We start from the raw sequence: 23,836 nt of genomic DNA on the forward strand, positions 1-23,836 counted from the left end.
GGGATTCTCCTGTCTCTGCTTCCCTACCTTAATTCCTATAAGCTCAATCTATCTATCTATCTATCTATCTATCTATCTATCTATCTATCTATCTATCTTTTTAAAAATTTACTTATTTCTATGTGCACTGGTGTTTTGCTTGCATGTATGTCTGTGTGAGGGTGTCAGATCCCCCTGGAAATAGAGTTACAGATGTTGTGAGCTGCCATGTGGGTGCTGGGAATTGAACCTGGGTCCTCTGAAAGAGCAGCCAGTGCTTATAACCGCTGAGCCATCTCTCCAGCCCCTCTATCTATCTTAACTTGTTATGAAAACAAGAATAGCTTTGAATTTACAGAGATGTGCCTGCCTCTGCCTCTTCAGTGCTGGGGTTCAAGTAGTGAGCCACTTGACCAGGCAATTAAAATTGGCTTTGATGTGTGCATGTATGTGCCTGGGTGTGCTTGTGAAGGACATCACTCTCTGCCTGTTCCTTTGAGACAGGAGCTAGGCTGGCAGCCGGCAAGCCCTGTCAACCCTCCTGCTTCCACTCCCTCCCATGCTGGGGTTTCACGAGCACCTCTAGCTTTAATGGATGCTGGAGATTGAACTCAGATCCTCAGGCTTGTGCAGCAAACGCTGTCCCCACTTTTTAATGTTGGTGTTGGGATCAAACTCAGTTCCTCATGCTTCTGTGGCAAGAATTTCAGTGACTGAGCCGTCTCCCCCAGCTTCTTTATTGATCTTGTGTGTGTGTGTGTGTGTGGTGGTGTTGTACAAAACAATAGGTTTTCATCATGGCATTTGTGTGAGTGCATGGCTTTGTTTTTTCTTATCTTTCTTCCCTTGGTAGGGCCATGTTTACTGGACTCAAGAGCTGGTGGTGTAGCCGGGCATAGTGGCGCACGCCTTTAATCCCGTCCAGCACTTGGGAGGCAGAGGCAGGCAGTTCTCTGGAGTTCGAGGCCAGCCTGGTCTACAGAGTGAGCTCCAGGACAGCCAGAGCTACACAGAGAAACCCTGTCTCAAAAAACAAAACAAAAACAAAAACCAAAAACAAATAAACAGAAGAAGAGATAGTGGCGTGATGCTAGCTCAGTTGGTGTGTGTGTGTGTGTGTGTGTGTGTGTGTGTGTGTGTGTGTGTATGTGTGTGTATGTGTGTGTGTATGTGTGTGTGCACGCATGCACTCAGGCTCAGTAGCCACTTGCAGAGCCGAGGAGCTGGCTTTGAGTGGTGGGACTCAGCCCTGGATTCTCCTGTTGGTTTGAACTAACAGCTTTGCATTCAGGTTGCAGTTCATTCAGATCATAGCAGGTGTGAACTGCTGCTTCCTGTAGACGTAAAATGGGCCTTAGGCCCCAGCTCCCTGGGGAAGGGCTAGTCCCCCAGCATGTTGGTTCATTGAGGGTGACAAGGTGGTCTTTGCAGAACCCAGCCGAGCAGACTGGAAACCCAGAAGAGCTTATCTGTTGTTTTTAAAGTGAGTGTTGATTATGAACGGAGTGGGTTTTTTTCTTAAAAAGGACATTGCCTTAAATTGATTTTTGGGGCCCTCCTTTATTGCTATTGATCCAGCAAAGCCTCAGTCAGGAAACAAGCTCACAGTGGCTCTGCTGAGACTCACTTGAGAGCCTCGTTGATGTTGCATGGAGAAGCATTTGCTAAGACTTGGGTGACCATACCTGGTCATGAGCCCAGGCCTGGCCACATGGACCGAGCCTGGGCCCCTGCCCTGCTTTGGTGGACCTGGAGCCAGCCTGGACTGAAGGACAGCATAAGTGTTGTTTTCTGACGCCATGGGTGTCTGCTACATGCCCTTAGTGAGCCTGAGCTCGGAACAGGGCCGCAGTGGCTGTGTTCTCTCCTGAGATTCCCTTGCTCTCCTGCTCATTGTTTCTCCCTCTCTCTACCCTGCTGCTTGTAGCTTGAGTCACCTAGGCTGCTGACTGCTGAGATTCAGAATCAGGCTCCCCCATGAACATCAGTGATTTTCTCTCCTCCTCCTCCTCCTCTTATTATTATTTTCTTTTGGTTTTTGGAGACAGGGTTTCTTTTGTGTAGCCCTAGCTGTCCTGGAACTAGCTCCATAGACCAGGCTGACCTCGAACTCACAGAGATCCGCCTGCCTCTGCCGCCGAGTGCTGGGATTAAAGGCATGCGCCACCATTGCAACTCTCTTCTTTTTTGTAGAGCCTCTTGTTGCTGGGTCTCAGAGAGGAGTTACCCTACCCAGACTCCCTCCATCCGTTGTGTCCTACCAGGTCTGAATGGAGTCCCTGGACATGTAGGGTATGATAATGTCTCTTATGACCCCAGGCCTTGCCTCTCACCCTGGCCACCTTCTTTGTACTGTGTGAAATGTCTTGGCTCTGTGACAGCTGCTATCTGCTTGTTAGTCCCATATCATCCCCATTCCTAGAGGTAATCAGAGCAAAATAGGAGTGACCAGTAAAGCCATGCGTGATAGCGTTTGTTTTGGACCAAAGTGCATGAAGCTAATCCCAGCTCTCTTGACAAGGTTGCAGGGAAAAGAAGGCTTCCTACAAACACCAGCCAGGGAAGGACAGTAAGAGACTGTTGAATGAGGGCGCCGAGAGGGGAAGCCAGGGAGGTGCCGTGGAAAGCCGAAGGGTTACATTTAGTAACATTGAGTAAAATGAAAAGGAAAGTTGAAACAAACAAAACACTCAACTGGGATCTCTTGAAAGCCATTCAAGGAATGAGTAGCATGGGTTGAGCGGATGGTGATGGGTTTTGGTCTCAGTTGCTGATCTAAGGAGCATAGAGCTGGCATAGAGCTGGCATTCGGAGCTCAAAGCCTTTAGTGCTTAAGCTCTGCAGCCACTTTCTGCAGTGTGGAGGGGGCGGAGCCAGTATAGAGCCCCAGGGCAATGTGGAGCTCCCAGTCTGCTTCCTCAAGCTCTGTCTGCCCTTGCAGGGCCCTGAGGCCTTTGTGGTTCTGGGTGTTTATGAGGGTTGAGGGGGTAGTGGTGGCTATGGTGAGCTGTTGGCCCATGCCCTTATCCTTGAAATGTGACTTCTGAGAGTTCATCCCGTGGGGCCGGTGATGACTGAGGGGTACTGACCAACTGATGCCCGTTTGGGAGAGGGTATCCCCAGAGCTGAGTTGGGAGAGACGATGCTGATTTTGGTGTGGATCCTCACGGGGCGGGGAGGGGGTATCAGGGTATTCCTTGGGCAGATGGGGCTCACAGTTAGGATGGGGGCAGGTACCTGGGCACCCCTGAGGACAGCAGCATCTGAGGGGACAGCTGAAGTGGGGACCGCTCACACTGGGCCACTCCTGGGTAGTGTCTAGTGCATCTGCAAAGACCCTTCCTGGTTTAAGGGTACCTTTGAGGTTCCAGGATTTAAGATGTGAATGTTTAATTTTTTTTCTAGTCTGTCTTGTCTACCTGACACAGTGTGCCCTTTCTTTTGTCTGGATGTGAAGTCTTGTCAGAGCTGCTCAAGAACACGGGGTAGCAAGGGGCTGTGAGAGAGGAACAGCTTGGGATTCCTTGGGGGAGGGGGGGCGGGGGCAGGATCTGGGCAGAAGCGGAAGCGGAACAGGAATGTGGATGGAGCCTGGGTGGGCTTGCTGGGGTGCTGGGTCTGGATCCATGCCCCCAAAGCTGCTGCCTGGTATGGCAGGAGTCTGAGTGTCCCTTCCGGGTGGCAGCAGTGGCGGGCCACCCTTGTGCTCTTGGCTATGACCTCTGTCCTCTCAGAGAATGATCTGCCGCTGTTAGGTTTCTGTTCTCTGGCTACCCTGGTTGCCCTGGGGAGGCGGGGGCTGTGAGCATGCTCCATTTCTCAGCACCTCTGAACCGCTCTGCTGCCCTCTCACTTCCCTTGGTTGCCCCATCCCCTGCCCCTAAAATAACACCTGGGATGGGGCAGGGCGGGGTGGGGTTGCCATTCTCTCTGAAGGCAGGTCAAGAGATTTTTTTTTTTCATGCATGCCACAAAGTGGGACATGATGCAAATTTGATAGCCAAGTGAATGAAGAATGAGTGGACTAGGGAAAGTGGTGAGGACCTGGGCTCTGGTGTCCTGTGGGCTCAGACAGAGGCTGTTGGATAATGGTAGTCATGGAATGTGACCAGGGAAGGGCATCCTTGATGAGGGCCTTAGTACAGGGTCCTCAGAGCTATACATGGGGTTTGAGGTAAAGAGGGGGAGGCGACTTGGCGGTCTCTGTTTCTTGCCCTGCCTACAAGGTGAGTTTGCTAGGGACCTAGAATTTGGGATTTTTGGTCCAGACGTGGAAATTCCTTTGGTGGAAGGAACCTCCTTTCCCAATGTGATGCACACCTTTAATAAGCCCAGCTGTTACCATCATGCGCCTGATTAGAGATGAAGCTGTGGAAACAATCTGGAGGAGAAATGTTGGGCCCAGGCCAGGGCAACTATACCCACCTCCGTGGTGAGCTAGGGGCATTCAGGTGCCAGGGAGGAGGTACTGGACCCAACATCTGGTCACCCCTGTGTCACTCCCAGTACCAGGTTGGACCAAGCGCTGCAGCAGCTGGGTGGAACACCTCTGTGGTTCCTGGCATTGCAGGGCAAGGGTGCCAGGTTCTGTAGAATACCTTCCTTCTCCTTGTCTGGGAGAGGTTTTTTTTCTATATTAGGAGAAAAAATAAAAAACCCATCTTACCCCAGGCTCCTTCCTTCCCTGTTCACAGGCGACAGGACCTGGGACCCTTCCTCAGCATAGGCAACACCCTAGAGTGCAAGCCTGGGCCACTGTGCCCCTGCTTTACCAAGATGGCAGTGGCTCTCCTAGCCCAGAACATGATAGCCAGTACAAGAGGATGAGAAACCAGAACTCCTGGATGCCTTGGCAGGAACTCTGGTTGGTTGTGGGACCCAGGGTGCCAAGGGCAGGTGGGAGGCTACCATTAGTACTTCCTGGAGCAGATGGGGTCAGGACTGAACTAACAGCTCTGGCCCAGCTTTCTTACCCTGCCCTCTGTCCCTGGGTAGTCATCCCTGGGTAGCCTCTCATATGCTGGCCTCCTTGGGTCTGGGGCCTGAGGGTAAACCTGCAGCTGTGAACATTCCTGACCTTGACTGGCCCACCCGCTCCCCTGGCATCAGTGGAACCCCGTCTCCTCTCCCTTGCTGGGGGTGTGGGGCTCTGAGGGGCCTGGAGCTAGTGGGACTGGAGTTTCTAGAAAGTTCAGCTTTTTGATGACTGTCAGTGTTTCATGGCCTTCTGAGAAACTGGCCTTGCTCCAGGGATCCCCTCCTCCCCCCACAGCCTCGTGAAGAGCTATAGTCTAAGAGCTGAGAACCAGAAACCAAAGAAGAAGCCACGAACTCACTTTGGCCTGAGTCTAAGTTCCTGAAAGACTAGGGGAATTCCTCAGGCTGGTGGGGGTGGCAGTGTGGGGCTGTGTCCTTGTCCCCTCCCTGCAGGCAGAAAAGTGTAGAGTCTGCCCATTGACCTGAGAGAATCAGGGATCCGGAGAATTGAGGGCCGAGGGCAGAGCAGGGCCCTGTGGAAGGGTGGGTGGTGGGAGGGTACCTGGAAGGTCACTGAGGGCCTGCTTTAGAGAGCTGGGGAAAGACTCCCTTTAAATTCTGAAGAAGTCTTTCTGACCCCCTCAAGCTTCAGTCCCACCCCTCTCCAACTCGGAACTATAGAGCTACTCGGTTGGGGTAACTAAGGACTTGCCCAGGGCCATCTGGGAAGCCACGTTCAGCAGAGTTCTCTCCGGTGCCCTCTGCTCCAGTGGCTTCTGGTCCTAATCTTGAGAGTAAACCAGGCAGGAGATGAGGGTAACGCACCTTCCACCTGAGAGTTCCCAGGGTGCATTTCACCAAGATGGGATGCGGAGGTCTGGAGCAGTGGTTGCCACTGATGGCTGAACTCTCTGAGCCCCTGATTGTGTGGGAATGGAATCGACCTGGGAATCACAAGTTTTCCTCATGTAACAGGAGGCCAGGAGACTTCAGAAGCCAAGTCTTTGGTGGACCCTCTAAGCTGGCAAAGTTGATAGTGACGCCCCCGAGCCTCAGTAAGAGATGGATGGAAGACTAGAAGCCTGAGGAATCAGCTCAGAAAGCTGCTAGGATGCCCGTAGCTGGCATCATCCCTGTTGAGTGGGCCTCAGAGGGGGCCTCCTCTCTGCCCAGGTTCTCAGGGTGACAGTCTGTTGGGGCAGCAGAAGAGAAGGGCATTTGTCTTCCGTTCCTTTGCCCCGCTAAGCTCGTGTTTACTGTACACAGAGAGTAAAATGAAAAGGAATTGCATTTAAGAAACAGGAAAAACATGCTTACCGTCCACCTCTGTGTAGTCCAAAACTTTTTCCCTGGGTTCTTTTCAAGTTTTCTTATTGGACACTTTCATTAGTCATAACAGAGACACATGCACACCTATCTATGTATGTGCACAGACACAGGCACACCTACTGTACTCTTCCACGTGTACCCAGGTACCCACTTGCCCACCCACAGACACACATGCCACACACACAGTACACACACACCACACACCAGCGTTCCAGGTGTGCTCACCGAGCTGTGTCAGCCACGGAGCTGTTTTCCCATGAACTGAGGGGTGTGTAGCATGGTTGAGAAAATGAGGCTTGTGATATCTGCAGTAATGCATTGAGTTGTCACGTGTGGGAGGTGTCACCTGCTTGTGCAGGACTGAGGGGACTGTTGCAGCTGCCTCCAGGTGCTCCACCGTCCCACATCAATCATTAATCAAGAAAATGCTTCCCCGACTTGTTCACAGGCTGTCTGATGGAGAGGCATTTTCTCTATCCAGGTTCCCTGTTCCTAGATGGCCTTAACCTATGTCAAGCTGACAAAAAACTGACCAGTGCACGGAGGCAGCCACTGGATAGGTGGATCTGTGTGCAGCCTGGAGTCATGGCCCCCCGAGGACAGGGGTTCTCGGGAATGGGTGGTGGAGAAGATTTAAACCAAGCTGTCTGCCTGGAAGCTGGTTAGTCTTGTTCTACCCTTTCTTGAGTGGCACACAGCACCAGGGGTATTCGTAGAAGAAGTGAGCTATCATGGTGTCTGGTAGGGGAAGTGGGAGACTGGAGCCGGGCAGGGCTCCCTTGTGGACCTTGTTACTCAAAGTGTCCCAGATGGATCCTATCCTTGCCTCTCACGTGGCTGGCCCAGGGTCTGGGGCCTCAGCCTGGGCAGTCTGGTGGGGACCTGTGAGCAGTGTGACCGGTAGAGAAGGAGAGTTGTTGCAGAAACTAGTTTCTCCCTTGCACGGCGGTCCTTTGGTTATTGTTTAGATCCGAAATGTCCTCTGCATGCCACGTGAAAGGTTTGGTGACCACTGCTGGGCTTTGGGGACATGAAGAGACTCTGAAGACTCCAACATCAGAGGAGATAATCCTGGGGTGGATTGGGAGGCTTTACTGGGAGGTGGAGCGGTGGGGAAGCCTTTTCTTCCAGTGCCCGGCAGCCTCCCCTGCCACACACTAGCCGTGGTACCTGGACGTAAGTCAGTCCCAAAGTAATGGCCAACTTCTGAAACCGTGAGCCAACACAGATCTTCCCTCTTTAAAGTTGATTTGCTTAGATATTTGTCACAGCTATAGAAGCCCAGCTGTCAGCATGCTCATGCATTCATTCATTCACTCTGTGATGTTTGGTCTCTGCTGTGTTGAGCCTTTGGAGCGGGAGGTTAAGGCCTCTGGGGCTGCTTTGGTCCAACTGTCCCCGGAGTGCCCACCGACTAGGTAGGGCTGGACAAAGGAATTTATGCTATCTTTGTGCTGGAGTCTGACTCCCAAACCACGGTGTGAGCCATACTCCCCTTGGGGGCTCTGAGGAGGCTCTGCCTGGCTCTCCCTCTTCTGTGGCTTTGGGTGTCCTGTGGCTTCTGGACTGTGTCATGATAGTCTCTAAAACCTTCTCTCACTCTTTGTAGGACTGTCTGGCTCACTAGAGAGCTAGGGTCCTGGTCTTGAGAAGTTATGTCTATGAAGACCCCGTTTGCACAGTAACTCAGCAGTAAAGTTTGTGGGGTGTCAGAGCCGTCTCTATGAGGGGCTCTATTCAGAGTGTGCATGTGACGTCATTGGCTGAATGCTTGCATCTCCCTCCTCATGAATTGCAGCCTTGCCCCCAGTCGGGTGGTATCAGGAAGTGGCCTTGGGAGCTGATTACATTTAGGCAATGGCTTTGGACAGAGCTTTCATAATGGGCCTGTGCCCTCGTAAGGGTCTCCAGCATACCTCTCCAGGTCTGCTGTGTGGGGTCCAGAGAGGAGGGAGCAGGCCAGTTTGGGAACTCCTGCCAGAACCCGCCAGCACACAGGCCTCTGCATGTTCTCAGGCCTGTGTGGCTCCCTGTAGTCTGTACCTCCATGTCCCCTAGTTTAGGGGGGCTTGCCGTGGCTGCCTGAGCGCAGGCTCCTGGTTTCCTGAAGCCGCAGCGCTCCTTGTACCTGTGGGAGGTGGTGAAGTCTCTGGGTCTTGGGACTTGCCTAATGTCTTCGCAGCCCTGGTGTGACTGAGTGCGTCAGGTGCCTTTCTGCCACTGCGATAAATACTTGAGATGTCAATCTAAAAAGAAAGGTTTGTCTTCTACTGTGGAGGATTCAGTCTTCCCTGGTGTGGTGAGGCAGCATGTTGTGGCTGGGTGTGCCACATGCATGCTAGAGCCAGCTGCTCAAGACCAGGGTGCAAGGCATTTGGAGGGGTGACCCCACAATCCCAGTACTCATAGACCATGAGTAGGCTTCCTACTAGGCCCTACTTCTTTTTTTTTTTTAATTTTTTTATTTTTTTTAAAAGATTTATTTATTTATTATGTATACAGTGTTCTCCCTGCACATAATGCCTGCATGCCAGAAAAGGGAACCAGATCTCATTACAGATGGTTGTGAGCCACCATGTGGTTGCTAGGAACTGAACTCAGGACCTCTGGAAGAGCAGCCGGTGCTCTTAACCTTTGAGCCACCTCTCCAGCCCCCTACTTCTTTTTTAAGAGACTAAAAAAAATGATGTATGAGTCTTTTGTCTGCATGTATGTTTGTGTACCATATGCATGCTTGGTACCCATGGAGCCAATAAAGGGTGTTGGATCCCCTGGAGCTGGAGTTACAGATGCTTATGAGCCACCATGTGGGTGCTGGGAATAGAATGTGGTCCTCAGCAAGAGCAGTAAGTGCTCTTAACCACTGAGCCATCTCTCCAGCCCTAGGCCTCACCTCGTAAAAGTTCTAACACCTCCCAATAGCATCAGGCAGGGGTGGCCAGATTTGACACATGGGCCTTTGGGCAACCCTCTAAATCCAGACTGTAAAGTCACTTCCACAGGAAGTGACTCACCTGTGGACTGGTAACGGCCTCAGTGTGCTACTACTGTCAGCCCCATTAGCCAGGTGAGGAGACAGGTGTTGAGCAGTGATGTGACAGGTCCAGGGGTCTGTGTTCAGGCTGCACAAGGGGTCCAGTCTAACTGTTCCAGGTCCTGGTGGTGGACTTGTAGAGCAGGTAAGGCTGCTTGATTATCTCTGGGCCCCAAGGGGATCCCCTCTGGGGTGGTTTCCCAGTGACTGAAACTGTGGAGGTATCCATGGGGGGACTGAAGACAGTTTCCAGGGTGCTGTAAGTGAAGTCACTCAAAGCCTGTCCCCAGTATTCCCAAAGGTCAGCTGCTGCCCCTCAGCCCCAGAGATTGTCTACTTGACAGTTTATCCAAGAATTTTGACACTTTGCCGTGTGCACGGCTGGCCTGAGCCTTTTGCAGTGGGGCCGGCTCCCGTCCTACCACCTCGTAGCTAAGGGCTGTTGGCTCTTGGCTCCGAATCACATAAGAATGTTTGATTTTGTTCCCCTACTTGGGAGCTCCCCGATGCTACTGTTAGGATTTTCCTACCACATTTTCAGCTCAGCAGGACGGGTAATGGCAAGATTCGTTTGTGCAGATGGGAGAGTGATAATCCGATGTGTGCCAACCATTAAGGGATGCATTTGGCTTTGATGTCAGCGAGCAGTGGGGAAAGAACGGTGGAGAGTGTTCTGCCTGGGTCTGTCTGGAATTGGATTGTCCAAATTGCACAGGGGAAGGGGTGCTTGGAGGAGAGAGTTGTTCTCCCAGAGTGACCTTGGAGGCCACTTTCCAGAGGGGAGAAGAGATGGAGAAGATGAAGAGGCGGACACTGGGCAATTTCACGGGCGGCTTGTGGGCTCACGTTAATGGTCTGGCTGCTGGATTGCAGCAGGGGAGGGGGTGAAGGAGGTGGGAGAGTTAGTGAGGGCATGGCGAGGCAGCATCTGGCCTAATCTCTCAGAGCCTTGCCTGCCTAGGAGAGCTGGGCAGCAGAGAGTGGGATTTGAACCCTCGGGCGGCATTCTGAGCCGGCTTAAGGAAGATGGTTATACAACGAGATACTAGAAAAGCAATTTCCTGCTAGCTTTATAGAAAACCTTTGCTTTGAAAACCCTGACCTTGAAGTCTTGATACTGTGGGCCACTCTTATCCCTGAGGCTCAAACAGGTCATTAGCCACATAGAGGGTGGGAGGGTGAGTGGGCAGAGAGCTGCTTACTCTCTCGCAGCCCCCTCTGCTGGGTTCAGGCTGCATCTTCTGAGCTCAGGTTGCAGTGGCTGCCAGTTAAGTGGGTTGATAGGGTCTCGGAGCTGAGAACAGAGTCTCCTGCCTGCCCGCCCACCTGTTCCTCTCTACTTCCAGCTGAGTGCTTTCCTGAGGGGCTCTGTTCCCAGGTGTGGATGACAAAGTGCTTTGAAGGCTGAGCCAAGTTTAGTCTCTCTCTCAGCTTCCCCCTTCCCTGGGTGAGTGAGAGTCTCTTCTGCAGAGAGCTCCATCCAGCAGCCTCTGGAAACTGCTCCCCACAGCCTGGGCTCTGGACGCAGATGGACCGACATCACCATGACAGACGGACTCTGGCTCCTTGGGTTTCATCCCTGCTGGCAACAGCTTGGGGCCTCCAGCAGTGCTCAGCTCAGGGAACCCAGAGGGGAACCTTTGTCAGTGGCGTGCCTGTGCCTGTGATGGAGGGACCGTGGCAGCTGGGATCGAGGGCTGGCTAGAGTTTGGGGTCTTGGTGTGGATCACAGCCTTGTCAAATTCATGATGCCAGGTTTAGCTAGCTTTCTGCTCACTGGGACACAATACCAGACACAGTTCAAGGGAGAAGGATTCATTTGCTCTCAAGGTTTTAGTCCTATAATGGCATGAAGAGCAGTTTGGTTTACCTCATGGCCAGCAGGAGGGAGAAGGAGAGGGGAGACAAGTGGAGAGGGAGAATGAATGCCCCGTGCCACCGGCTTCCTCCTTGACTCTTGTTCCGTCCGTCCGAACTCCAGCCTATGGGATAGCGCTCACCACATCTGGGGGGAGGAAGCACCTTCCAGACAAGCCCAGAAGTGTGCCTTAAAACTGCTGGGTACTTCTGAATCCAGGCAAGTTCCAATCAGGCTCCCCCCCCCCCCCAGTCTCCTGAGCCCCCATCGCTGTCCTTGGCAAGTCTCTTCCTGTTTCAAAGCACCCTGTGGAATGTGCTGAGCAAGCAGCCCCATGTACCACACCTACCTACCTGGAAGACGGAGGCAGGGAAGCTGGAGGGCTGGAGGAGAGAGGGCCTGGTTCCTAAGGGGAGGTGGGGACAGAGGGCATGATATGAGTTCCAGAGGGTGTCACTGCCTGCCACATCCGAGGCCTCTAGTGAGGCCAAATCCGACTCAAAGGGGAGAGGGTAAGGGAATGGGAAGCCCCTAAGGAGGCCTCAGGAGGGTGGTCAGGGCCCAGGTACTTTGGGGAAGGAGAACAGTGTCTTGACTTGGGTCTGGAAGCACAAACTTGTTGCACAGGTTTAGGGTGAGGGGCTCCCTTGTTTCGAACCCCATTTTGGTTTGTTTTCTGGGTCATCTGGATTATTACTTCCTAGGTGTGAGAGAGGCCTTGCAGGCTCAGCCTCTGTGGGGAGCACTGTCCTCCTGGGAGACACGGGGCGTCTTCACCCCTATCGAGTAACCAGTGGCTCTGGTGCTTTTCTGGCGGTAGAGCACACCCTGGCTTGCCCCATCCCCCACCCTGGGTAAGAGAGTTGATCCCTGAGTCATCTCTACGTCCTCAGGTCAAGGACACATTAGAAGGAAGGAACTTAACAGTGGCGTGATGGGCTTTGGCACAGTGCCTGGCCCAGCCTGGCGATCCTCTGGTGCTGTTTGTTGTTGGAGAAGGTAAAAATGCCACCTGGCATGGAAGCACTGATTGTGAATGACACTGCAGTGTGGGGACCTTGGGAACTGGTGAAGGAGGCACCTGGTACCCTGGCCCGTTCTCCTGCCCTGTTGGAGAAGCCCAGCCATCTAGGTGTGCTGCTTGCTCCTGGCAGATGGATTCCCTCCATGGAGGGCATGCAGACCCTAATAAGGGTGGTAGGGGGCAAGGCCTATCCCTGGCAGACCTGGGGTACAAAGAAAATATCACCTCCCCAGTTCTTACTGGACTGGCCACTCAGCCTTGCAGCCCTGTATAGGAGAAACTTGGCCGGGCCCTGCCTGGAGGCATTGGGTTCATCCCCGGCTGTTGGCACCTCATCTGGATGATGTGTGTGCAGCCGAGGAAGCATACAGGAAGTATTCATGTTAAACCACTCAGACATAATCAAATCCCAATGCTCCTCAGATCAGCTCCTACCCGTCTTCTCCGCAGTCTGCTCCCGTCAGAGGATGGGCTGGCTGGAACTCTGCTCTGGGAGCCTGGCATCACACCACCTCAGCTGTCTCACCACCAGGGCCTGCTGGGGTCACAGTGGTCTTGGGGACAGCCTGGGAGGTCTCAAGGTCCTGTGGGTGACTGTAGGGTGGTGTTGGAAAGTCTTGTTGCAGCCAGTCCCAGCCTGTGTGCCTCAATTTCTCTTCTGAGGTCAGCTAGCCAGTGCAGAGGTTGATTTGTGTGTGTGTGTGTGTGTGTGTGTGTGTGTGTGTGTGTGTGTGTACCTCTGCTACTAGGGTAGCTAGAGTCCCCTCTGCTGGGAAGAGGCAAGGCTGTTGTGCCTGCAGCTGGAAAACATTGATAGGTGCTTTGTGGACATCCATTCATTTGTTTACCAGCTCCTGAGCCCTGCAATGTGCTGGCCATTATCCAGGGTATTTGGGCCCTAGAGGGAGGGAGCAAGTGGCCTCAGTATGTGCCCTGGGGACCGTCTGGCCAGCTTGTCACCCAGGATTACCTGTTTATCTACTCCAAGAACCCCACATCTGATCCATTCCAGCAAACTAGACCTATTAAATAGTAATGATGCTGTTTTAAATGGTTTTGGAATGAGCATCGCATAAATAAAGCAAGACATTAATTCGTTTTCCCATTTTTTATTGATCAAAGTCATCCCTAGCTGCCAGTCAAAGCTCCGATCCGCAGGACCCAGGGCCCCGGGGAGGTGCAGTGTCCCCCCCAGCCAGAGCAGACACTGGAAGCAGAGCTGACTTAGCTCCACTTGTTGAAATATTCTGCAAAGACTGCCAGCAGCCACGGGTGTTCTCCCGGCCTTCCTGCAGAGCACCTCTCAGAGGCCTTGAGGCTTTGAAAGAGTGCCATTCTCTGTGTGTGTGTGTGTGTGTGTGTGTGTGTGTGTGTGTGTGTGCATGGGGGGGGGGCAGAACTGCTGTGCCACCCTTCCTGGGTGTGGCCTTCACATTCCTCCTGGGCCTGTGATGGGTGTGGCTGGTCTCTGGCAGATCCTTGAGTGTACAAAAGAAACATGGGGAGTTGGACTTGGGGAGACCGGTGAGCAGAGGACCTGCATCTGCCTCTAGGGTCTCCCTCCACCCTCTGGGTGGCTACTCTCTGGAGTTGAGAGTTGATTATAATCTGGTAGAGGTGACAGGCTTAACTCCACCAGGGTAGATGGTGGGTGGCAAAGAAGGTCCTGGCCCATGCCTGGTGTGGCCTAGTGTCAGCCTTAGGTACAGCTCTTAAGGCCCTGATAAGGTTGTGGGCCTTGTCCATTCCAATCTTCTTTTAAAAATCTATTTGTTTTTATTTTATGTGCATTGGTGTTTTGCCATGGATGTCAGGTTCCCTGGAACTGGAGTTACAGACAATTGTGAGCTGCCACGTGGGTGCTGGGAATCGAACCTGGGTCCTCTGGGAGAGCAGCAAGTGCTCTTAATCATTGAGCCATCTCTGCAGCGCTTCCCCTCCTCCCCAGTCTTCTTTCTGGGCCCTTCTGGGCCTGCTCAGAAGGTAGCCTATGTCAGTTGTTGCTTATCCTGAACAGAATGGTTTAGTACTGTGGAGGGGGCAGAATTTGTGCTCGTTTTACAGATTGGAAAGCTGAGGCGCACAAAGAGGACAAGTGGCCGTCAAGTGGGAGTAAGCTTTGGACACACTCTCCCAGTTAGGCCAGGCTATCATCACCAGGCATGCCTGTTATGGGTCTATGGCAGAATGTGGCTGAATCCTGGGGGTTGGGAAACGTGGGACAAGGAGGCAAAGGGAGTGTTGAGAGCTCTGTGTGTTGGTGATGATTCCCAGGGGTGTGGGGGTTTGGGGGTGGAGTGGTAGTGAGGAGAAGTGGAGAAGGTGTGGAGGAGTGATGAGGAAAGCCCAAGTCTTGCTCCTGGAGCTTAGCTGGCCAGGGAGCACCAGGCAGGGACAGACCTGGGTCCAATCTCAAGTCATATCTCCCTTCTCACGTCTTAAGTTTCTGCATCTGAAATGGGGTTGAAAATAAAAGCCCCTTGTCAGGATGGATTACAAGCGTGTGAAGGCCCCCACGTCTCAGACTGTGAATAGCATACACCTGCTGGTTAGTTACTATATGCAAATGGTTTAAATAATCTCACTGGCCAGTACTGGGTCTATGTCAGTATGAGGGTTCAGGGGAATGGCTGGGCTCTACTCTTAGTAACTCCGTGGTATCTGCTATAGACAAAATTTTCCTGAAAGGATTGGTCTCTTCTTTAAAGAAAAAATCTCACGTTATCCTTCTGCCCTGAATCCTGCACGGGATATCTTACAGTAACAACAATCTGGCTTTGGAGATCAAAATTTCTCAGATCTGCCGCCAGCTGTGTGGAATCCTGGCTAGTGAGCTTGGACAGGCCAGGAGGGGACTTGGAACCTAGGTTTCCTTATCGCTGTAGTGAGTTGGGGCTGCTTTGAGCTGCTCAGTGGGGCACTGATCCAGCGCCTGGAGTTCTGGAAAACCCTGTACAGTGGGGCTTTTGTGGCTGTCCTGAGTCAGCCATGGAGACTCCCAGAAGTCAGAGATGGAAGGGCCTGGTGCTCTGGGCTGAACCCTTGGTGCGGAGATGTGTGGCTCAAGAGCCAGGAGCCAGGTGTGTGTTAGACAAAGGGCAGTCCCAGATGCTCTGCTATCCTTTCATGGCTGCCTAGGGCAGGTGGGCTGACTGGCAGAGATATCATAGAGACCCACCCTCCTGGGAAGCACAGAGCAGCCCCCATCCTTGGTGAGGCAGACCGTGCTGCTGCTGTGGCTGCACGCCCTGGCCCTGGGCTGCCCATGACCAGACTGCTAAAGCCGCTTGGTCTGTGAGCTAGAGGGATGGTCTGTGCACCAGGTCTGGATCTTATAGGCGCATGATGGCATCCCATCATGAGGTTAGTGCAGAAACCTGAGATGTGGCCCTTCGTCCCCAGTGATCAGTGCCCAGGCCACCTGTGTTCAAACTGCACACTCCAGGCTTAGGGCCAGTGTTCTGATTCACTTCCCTGTCACTGTGATAGAACACCTCAACAGGAGCAGTTTAGGGAGAAAGACTCCCAGTTTCTGACTCCCAGTTTCCACTGTTGGGAAGTCAAGGCAGCAGGAACTCCAAGCAGCTGCTTCCATCCCATTCACAGTCAAGAGCAGAGAGAAATGGATTACGTCCTAGGGTGCATTCTCCATTCTTAGCGTCCGAGACCCCAGACCAGTGAGTGGTGGCACCCACAGTGGGTTGGGTCTTCCTACCTCAACTAACTTAATCAAGAGGACACTTTTTTACTCCCACTTGACGGCCACTTGTCCTCTTCGTGCCTCAGCTTTCCAATCTGTAAAACGAACACAAATTCTGCCCCCTCCACAGTACAGTCCATAGGCTAACTTGATCTAGCCCAGTCGTTCTCGGCCTTTCTAATGCAGCCGCCACCCTTTAATACAGATCCTCATGCGGCGGTGACCCCCAACCATAAAATTATTTTCATTGCTGCTTCATAGCTGTAGTTTAGTTACTGTTGCCAATTGTAATGTAAATATCCGTGTTTTCTGTTGGTCTTAGGTGACCCCTGTGAAAAGATCTTATGGACTCCCCCCAGGGGGGTCGTGACCCACAGGTTGAGAACTGCTGATCTAGACAATCCCTTTGAGATGGAGACTCCCTTCCCAGGTGATTTTGACAACTGAAACTAAACATGACTTTAGCTAGCTGTGTGGCCTCAGGCAGATGAGCAACCCCCCCCTCCCCCCTGTTTCTTTTTTTATGTCCACATCTTGGTGCTGAGTATGGAGCATCCATGTAGAATGTGCTCTGCAGGGCAGCCTGTCCTTCTCACTCTGGCAGCATGCCACGAGCCCCGCAGAGGTGGTGGGGGCTCCACAGCCTTTAGGTTGTCTCTCCTGATGGGTCTCTTCTTCAGGCTGGAGAGGGCTGTTTTATCGTGGTCAGTTGGTTTCAAAGCCCACCGGAGAAGTGGCTATGGTGGAGCCACTTGGGCTGGGCCTGAAAACTCCCCTCCGTGGTGTTAGGCTTCCTGGTGGCTCACATGTGCGCGCGCCCCCCCCCATCCTTGTCATAGCTGAATGACAGATGACAGTGAGCAGCTACTCAGGCTTCCTGTCCGGCTGAGCCTGGGGAGGTGTGTGGGTTGGAGACTGTGTCCTGGTGCTAATGTGATTTCAGCCTGATTAGATCTGCCGGGAGCTGGTGAGCAGTGAGAGGAGCTGCTGATGTTTCCAGCACAACTACTCTGGGTCCCCCACCACCAAGGTCCCACTAAGCAGCGTTGTCTGGCCAAGAGGTGGAGCCCAGGGAGGGTCAAGGACAACAGGAGGTGCTGGCCTGTGCCCTCTCTGAACGTTTTAAACAAACACAGCGGCCTGCTGCTTGCCGCCTTAGGGAGCCCTGTTATTCACAAGAGCACTCACCAGACTTCCCCTGAGCTTGAGTGTTGCTTCAGGACACTGTGAGGCCCCTGACTTCCCTGTGAAGGCCCCGAAGGCCATGCCAGGTCAATGAGAAAATGCTGTGTACCCTTGGTGCACCCTTGATGGGTGGCCATCCTTGTTCCGTGGCTGTGAGTGACAGCCCCATCAGCTTGGCCAAGAACGGGGAAGGTCTGCCTCCGTGCTGTCCTTTGCCTGGGCCCCACTCATCTATATCCACTCAGGCTGTGTCCTCCGTGCTGAGACAGGCTGCAGGAGCCTCAGCCCTCTCTCCTGCTCTCACCTCCAGCCTTCGGGACTCTGTCTAGAGTCTAAGCCTGTCTCTGCAGTGTAGGAGTGAGCAGCTCCAACTGGTGGGCCTTAGCCTCATGGCCTCCTGGTACGCGGGCAGCGGGGGAGGAAGGTATCTGAGCTGCACAGACAGCTGCCTGATGCCCTGCCTCCATGGGAAGGGAAAGAGACGGACAGCCAGCCCAGTCCTGTCCTTCCCAGCCAGGTATTCCTCCCCACACCCCTGTCACCCTAGGCCTCAGTTTCCCTAATTGTATAGTGAGAGAGAGAGAGAGAGAGAGAGAGAGAGGGATTTAAGGGTGGTGTTGGTAGGCAGGGACAGCAGGTGACCCTGTGCCCCGCAGAACCCTTTCATCTCAAGTGCCCTCCACTCTGAAGCAAATAATGGGCTCGTTCGTGGCCTTTGATGCTGTCTGCTTGTGTGCCAAAGTCCTTAGCTCACTGCCTCCGTTTTCTTTTGTGTTAGATAACATGGCTCATAGCACAGTGGTAGTGATTAAGGACATAAGTGAACAGGTCGAAGGAAGCTCTGCACCAAGGGAGGCAAGGTGGTGTGCATGCTGCCTGCCTCATGGTAGGGCCTCATGTTACTGTCCTATTTGTCCTTGTCCGTGAAGACAGCCCTCGCCTGTGTGGCTGTTTTCCAGGGGTGGTGCTCCTGAAGGCTAGGTTGCTTAAGTGGCCACTGGTGGGGGTGGTGGTAGGGTGGGTCTAGGCTGAGACTGGGCTGCTGGACAAGGGATCCTGGCCTGTGCTGAGCCCTGAAGAGAAGCCTGGCTTGGTTGACCATGATTATGGTTGGGACCTGTGTAATTAACTCCAAAATGGGAGGCTGGGGAGGAATTAAAATAAACGCTTAGTGGAAATTAGAGAGGAGCTGTGGGCAAAAAATAGTTGAGCCAGGCTAGAAGCTCAGTGCTCCATAGGGCAGGAGGTGGCGCCGGGGACTCTAGGGTGTAATGCCTCCCCTCGTCCCAGTTTCCAGGCTGGGCTGTGTGTGTGTGTGTGTGTGTTGTCGCTTCCTGCAATTGCCTTAACTGTGTTTGCCTGCTGACTTGTGCCTGTCGTAGCAGAAATGTGCCCCCTTGCTGGCGGTGACCAGAGGCTGGGGACGGAGTCTGAAGGTGATGGTGTTCTTGGGCTTCTGAGAGAGACTGTGCCCCAGGCTTCTCTTCCACACGCTGGTGGCTGCTGGTAACACTTGCTGTTGCTGGCTTGCATCAGCCTCATTCTAGTAGTCTGTCTCTCCCCGAGGCCATCATCACGTGGCCTTCTGCCTGTGGGTCACACTCTCCACATCTTTCTTTGTAAATCTTTAATTGTGATATATAAACATTTATCATCATAACCATTTTTTCCCCCTTTGTTTTGAGTTAGGGTCTTGCTGAATAGCCCAGGCCAACCCGGAATATGCTATCCTCCTGCCTCAGCCTCCGCCACCATACCTAGCTCTACCTTCCCCATTTCTAAGCATGCAGCTAGATACTTTAGCACATGTATAGCAGCGTGTGTGTGTGTGTGTGTGTGTGTGTGTGTGTGTGTGTCTGTGTCTGTGTCTCCATCCACCACCAGGATGGCTCTTTCCCAGATTGCTACCACTCACACAAATCTTCCTCCCATAAATGCTCATAAATGCTTTCTGTCTCTGAATCTAGACTCTAGGAACTTCATGGGAATAGACTCCTCTAGGGTTGGCTGCTCTTCAACACCATCGGGTTACAGAAGACAGAGACGTGGAACACTTCATACCCAGAGGTCCTCAGACATGCATGGCCTTTAAACTGAATTAAAATAAAATTAAATGGGAAATTCCGCTATTCATTTGAACATTTGAAGTACTTGTTGCATACATGTGTCTAGTGGCCTAGCCTGTATGGGACAGAATATATAAAGGACATTGTTATAAAGGGTATTGTCATTCTAGAATGTTCTGTTGTAGAATTCAGTTCTAGGTTAATGGACATCAGTCTTGAAAGAGATGTGACAGCAATATCCCATGTGGTCCTGGTTGGACCCTCTGCCATATTTCTCCTCTCCCTTCCCCTCCCCTCTTTCCTTACATTCTTTCCTTTTTATATTCTCTCTCTCTCTCTCTCTCTCTCTCTCTCTCTCTCTCTCTCTCTCTCTCTCTCTCTCTCTCTCTCTCTCTCTCTCTCTCTCCAGGGCTTCTCTGTGTAGCTTTGGAGCCTATCCTGGAACTCATTCTGTAGAGCAGGCTGCCTTCGAACTCACAGAGATCCTCCTGCCTCTGCCTCCTGAGTGTTGGGATTAAAGGCGTGTGCCACCACCGCCTGGTTTCTTTTTGTTTTCTATAAAGGCCGTTCTGGTTGTCCTTTATGTAATATAATGTGCAGATTGGGTGGCATCCATGATTTCTTGACTGTGCTGCGAACATGTAGGATGATGTCATTGTTTCGGGGAATGCATGCTCAGGTGTTTAGGGATAAAGCATACAGTGTGCACAATTCATCCCAAATGTTGTTTGGAAGAAATTACTTAGAGTGAGATGGAGATGGACGGACGGACAGGCAGACAGACAGACAGACAGACACACACACACACACATGCACACGCACGCGCACACACAGAGTTGTGTGACACAGGAACCAGGCCAGTATCGTCTGTAAATGATGACATCTCAGCCAGGGAGGTGGGCAGTGACCCAAGGCAGAGGCAGTGGTGGCACAGGACGAGGGACTCCGTATGCTCTTAGGTGGTGGTACAGGACAGGGGCTCTCAGCACAGCTTGGCTTCTGTCCCCCTGAACTTAGCAGAGGCTTATGCCGTTTGTGATTCTGGCCTGTTATATCAGAATCCATTCAGTTGTCCAAACTGCTGCTGAGCCAAGACAGGTTTCCTGAAGTTCACTTGAGATTAGCAGTTGGCCCCAGAGGGGTGGGTATTGATCAGCCTAAAGTCCTAGGTTGTATTGGGCTGTGGGTGCTGGGTCCTTGCTGCTTGAATGCTGTGTTCAGCTGTGCTGGGTACTGAATGTCTTCTACATACTGTTTGCTCCCTGCCTGCTATCAGAGGACAGTCTCTGCCTAACAAATACTTCAGGAGCATGGGCCACTGTTTGTCATCACTCAGACAAAGTTCAAATCAGGAACCCCGGTGTTCCAAAGTCTGTGCTGGGGCCTCCTCCCCTCTGCCTTTCAGTTTCTTTAAATTTTAAAAATTATCCACCCCCCCCCTTTTTTTTTTGTGAGACAGGGTGCTTATGTATAACAGTCCTGGCTGTTCTGGATCTTGCTTTGTAGATCAGCCTGGCCTCGAACTCACAGAGATCCGCCTGCCTCTGCCTCCTGAGTGCTAGGATTAGAGGTGTGCACCACCACCGCCTGGCTCATTCCTAATTTTAAAGTGTAATTAATTAATGTGTATATATGTGTGCCTGTTTATATGTGCACTGTGTGTATGCAATTCCCACAAAGGCCAGAAGAGGAAGGTGAATCCCCCTGGAACTAGAGTTACAGGCTGTGTGAACTTGGTCCGGGTGCAGCACATGCTCTTAACTGCTGAGCCATCTCTCCTGACAGTTTCTTTACAAGGACTAGAAGTTGACTGTCTTGTCACCCCTCCCATACAAGTCAGGGTCAGAGCTGGCCTGGAGCTTGGTGGTGGAGATGGAGGGACCCTGACATTGGTTTGGGAGTTACAGCCTTTTGTTCCTACAGTCTCCTGCTGTGTCCAGCATAGCTCCTTTCCAAGGGCTTGGTTGTCAGCGGCACAATTCCGTTACTGCCTTTGGCTCCTGTGAAGTATTAGGTGTGTGCTGCAAGGAGTTGTGGGTACGCATACACATGAGCATGATGTGCACATGCGTGAGGTGCTCTGTCGTGCATGTTGGCTCGAGGCCGGCATGTTTCTTTGCTGCTGTGACCATCAGCATTGAGATGCACAGGATTACACCAGGGCAGGGTGTGGGTTATCCGACTGTGATTTGGTGTCATCTGTCACCTGCAAACCATCATGAATGGAGGATGGCAGCCTCAGCCTGGGGGTCCTGAGGCTGCGGTGGTTCTGAGCTGCAGCACACCTCCCCAGCCTGGAACAGGGATTTCTCCCACTGCCAAGATGCCTCTGTCTGCGTGGGCACGAAAGGCAGGACCTTGTGACTGCTGTGACTGGTGTTTTCTGAGATACTGTCCCCTTACTGATGCCTCTTTCTCTCTCTAGTTCCTGTGTCTGAAGAATATTCGCACCTTCCTCAAAGTCTGCCACGACAAATTTGGACTAAGGAACAGTGAATTGTTTGACCCCTTTGACCTCTTCGATGTCCGAGACTTCGGGAAGGTGAGTGGGTTCCCTGAGACACGCTTGCACTGGGCCACGAGGCAGCACAGGCTGGCTGCCTGCCAACGGTCTGTTGCACTGTGTCACGGATGGGAAGGTGCTGAAACCAGGTTTGTGTGACAGGGTGGAGCTGGAGGGCAGATCTTCCCTCTCTCAGTCGTGTCTAAATCTGGGGGATATCCTGAAAGCTGAGTGTGCTGGACCTCCCCTGGTGAGGGAGAGGAACCTGAGGCCAGGCAGGTGCAAAGTTCATGGAGGCTGTGACTCATTGGTGGCTTCCTGATGTGCATGGGTATGGAGTGACAGTGTTAGGTGCCACCAAAATATTGGTAACTCATTTTTTGTTTGTTGTTGTCATTTTTTCTGAGACAGGGTTTCTCTGTGCAACAGCCCAGGCTAGCCTCAGTCTCACTGACTGCCTGCCTTGGCCTCCCATAAGACAAAGTCTAATGTAGCTCAGATTAGCCTTGAACTCCGTGTGTAGCTAAAGATGACCTTGAATTTCTGATCTTCCTACTTCTACTTCTGTGGTTACAGGTGTTCATTACCATTGGTTTATGCAGTGGTGGGGATCGAACTCAGGGCTTCATACATGTTAGCTAAGTGCCTTAACGACTGAGTCATGCCTCCAGCCCTCTGTCACTTTTTTTAGGTCAGATCATGACTGTAATGTCTTTCAGATGGGGGACTGAGAGTTGAGGTGCAGGTCTCCTCAAGCCTCCATACTGCCCGTCCTTCCCCCCACAGCTGACTTGGCTTCTGAGCCTGCTGCTTCTGCCTGCTGATGGAAGAGGCAGAGGCAGGCATTGCCTGACTGCCCTGAGGATCATCCTTAGGAACTGGGTGTTTGAGGAAAAGGTGTTCTCCCAGGATGTGAATGGGAGAGCAAACTGCGGTTGAAAATGTTGAGAGATTTATTCCTTAAGGGGCTTCTCTGTGATGTGGTGTTGAGAGCCAGTTTAGTGCTCAGGACTAGGCTTCTGGGAACCAATGGCCCCAGCAGGTCTCCTCTGTCCTGGGAGTCTCCTTTTGAGAGTCTGTTTCTATGAGCATCCAGTTTTTAGAGGTTTCTTTTGGCTATAAAAGCATATAGAGGTCACTGCAGCTCTAACTCAAGACCAGGTCTCTAGCGAGCAGCAGATCTTGGCACCACGGGTGTGGTTTGTCAAGCATGCAAGATGCAAGAATGAAGGAGTCATGGAGGCTTGCACCAAGGTTCCAGAAAGCTGCCAAGGCCAGGTAGTGTGTAGCAAGGTCTCTATGTGATGCATGGAGGTCTTGGCTGCAGGGCAGGTGCAGGGAGTTTGCTGCATTATCATGCACAGACAGAGTTGTGCTTCCCTCTGCAGGGGTGTCTGGATGATGCCTTGCTGGTGTCCTGTCCTGTGAGTAGTGGCTTCTCAGTCTGATAGGTCTATTTGGGACTCTCTCTTGGTCTTGTTCCTGCAAGTGGTTGAGATGAATTTGCCATAGCACTCTGGGTAGGAGGAGCTGATGGCCTAGACACACACACGCACACGCACGCACGCACACACACGCCCCAGACATTGAATAACCATATAGAGAAAAAGATGGGAAAATCTAACCAAACCCATGTTTGGTTCAGCAGCACAGCCCTGGAGTGTTCCGTGTATAATTTCATGTAATTTCATTGTGATTCTAATTTGCTATGGCGGAATGCATGATGTAAGACACATAAATCTGGATTAAGCTCTCATCATCCGATCGGCCAACTGTGTGGTCAAGCTGTTTATGAAGAAGGGTTGCCCTTGTCAGTGTCAGCAGTTTTGACAAGACAGCTCTGACCCTGCAGTGAGTGTGTTGTGTCTGCTGCATGTGGGTGTGGAGGGGCTTCACCAGGGGCTTTTCCCCTTGGCCTCTAGCCTCGTCTGCCTGGCATTGCCCCAGCATGTGCTTAGGGGAAATGGGAGTGGATTGTGGGCTTGGACCTTGAGTCATAGGGTGGGGTGCTGGGGCTGGAGGTGACCCTGCAGTGCAGACCTTGCAGCCAAGCTGAGGGGTGGGGTCCAGCCTCATGCTCTGCCCTACAGGAGCTCATATGACCAGCAGCCCACCTCTGTCTGTTGCTGCTTCAGATCCTGTCCAGTCCTAAGGGTGGGCTGGGTGGATCAGGCTCCTCTG

At 52.4% G+C, this 23,836-nt stretch overlaps 1 protein-coding gene across 6 annotated transcripts in view; it reads left to right on the forward strand.

The window, feature by feature from the left end:
• Positions 1–23,836, forward strand: part of Vav2 (vav guanine nucleotide exchange factor 2) — a 172,125-nt gene that overhangs the window by 18,712 nt on the left and 129,577 nt on the right. For all 6 annotated transcript variants that reach the window (XM_052723782.1, XM_052723776.1, XM_052723777.1 and 3 more), the window contains exon 2: positions 21,578–21,694. In XM_052723782.1, the coding sequence (XP_052579742.1) occupies positions 21,578–21,694 (117 nt within the window). The remainder of the gene's footprint in view (positions 1–21,577; positions 21,695–23,836) is intronic.

The sequence above is a fragment of the Peromyscus californicus genome, unplaced genomic scaffold, assembly GCF_007827085.1.
Source record: "Peromyscus californicus insignis strain IS unplaced genomic scaffold, ASM782708v3 Scaffold_7__1_contigs__length_154581171, whole genome shotgun sequence".
In the NCBI taxonomy this organism is placed as follows: Eukaryota; Metazoa; Chordata; class Mammalia; order Rodentia; family Cricetidae; genus Peromyscus; species Peromyscus californicus.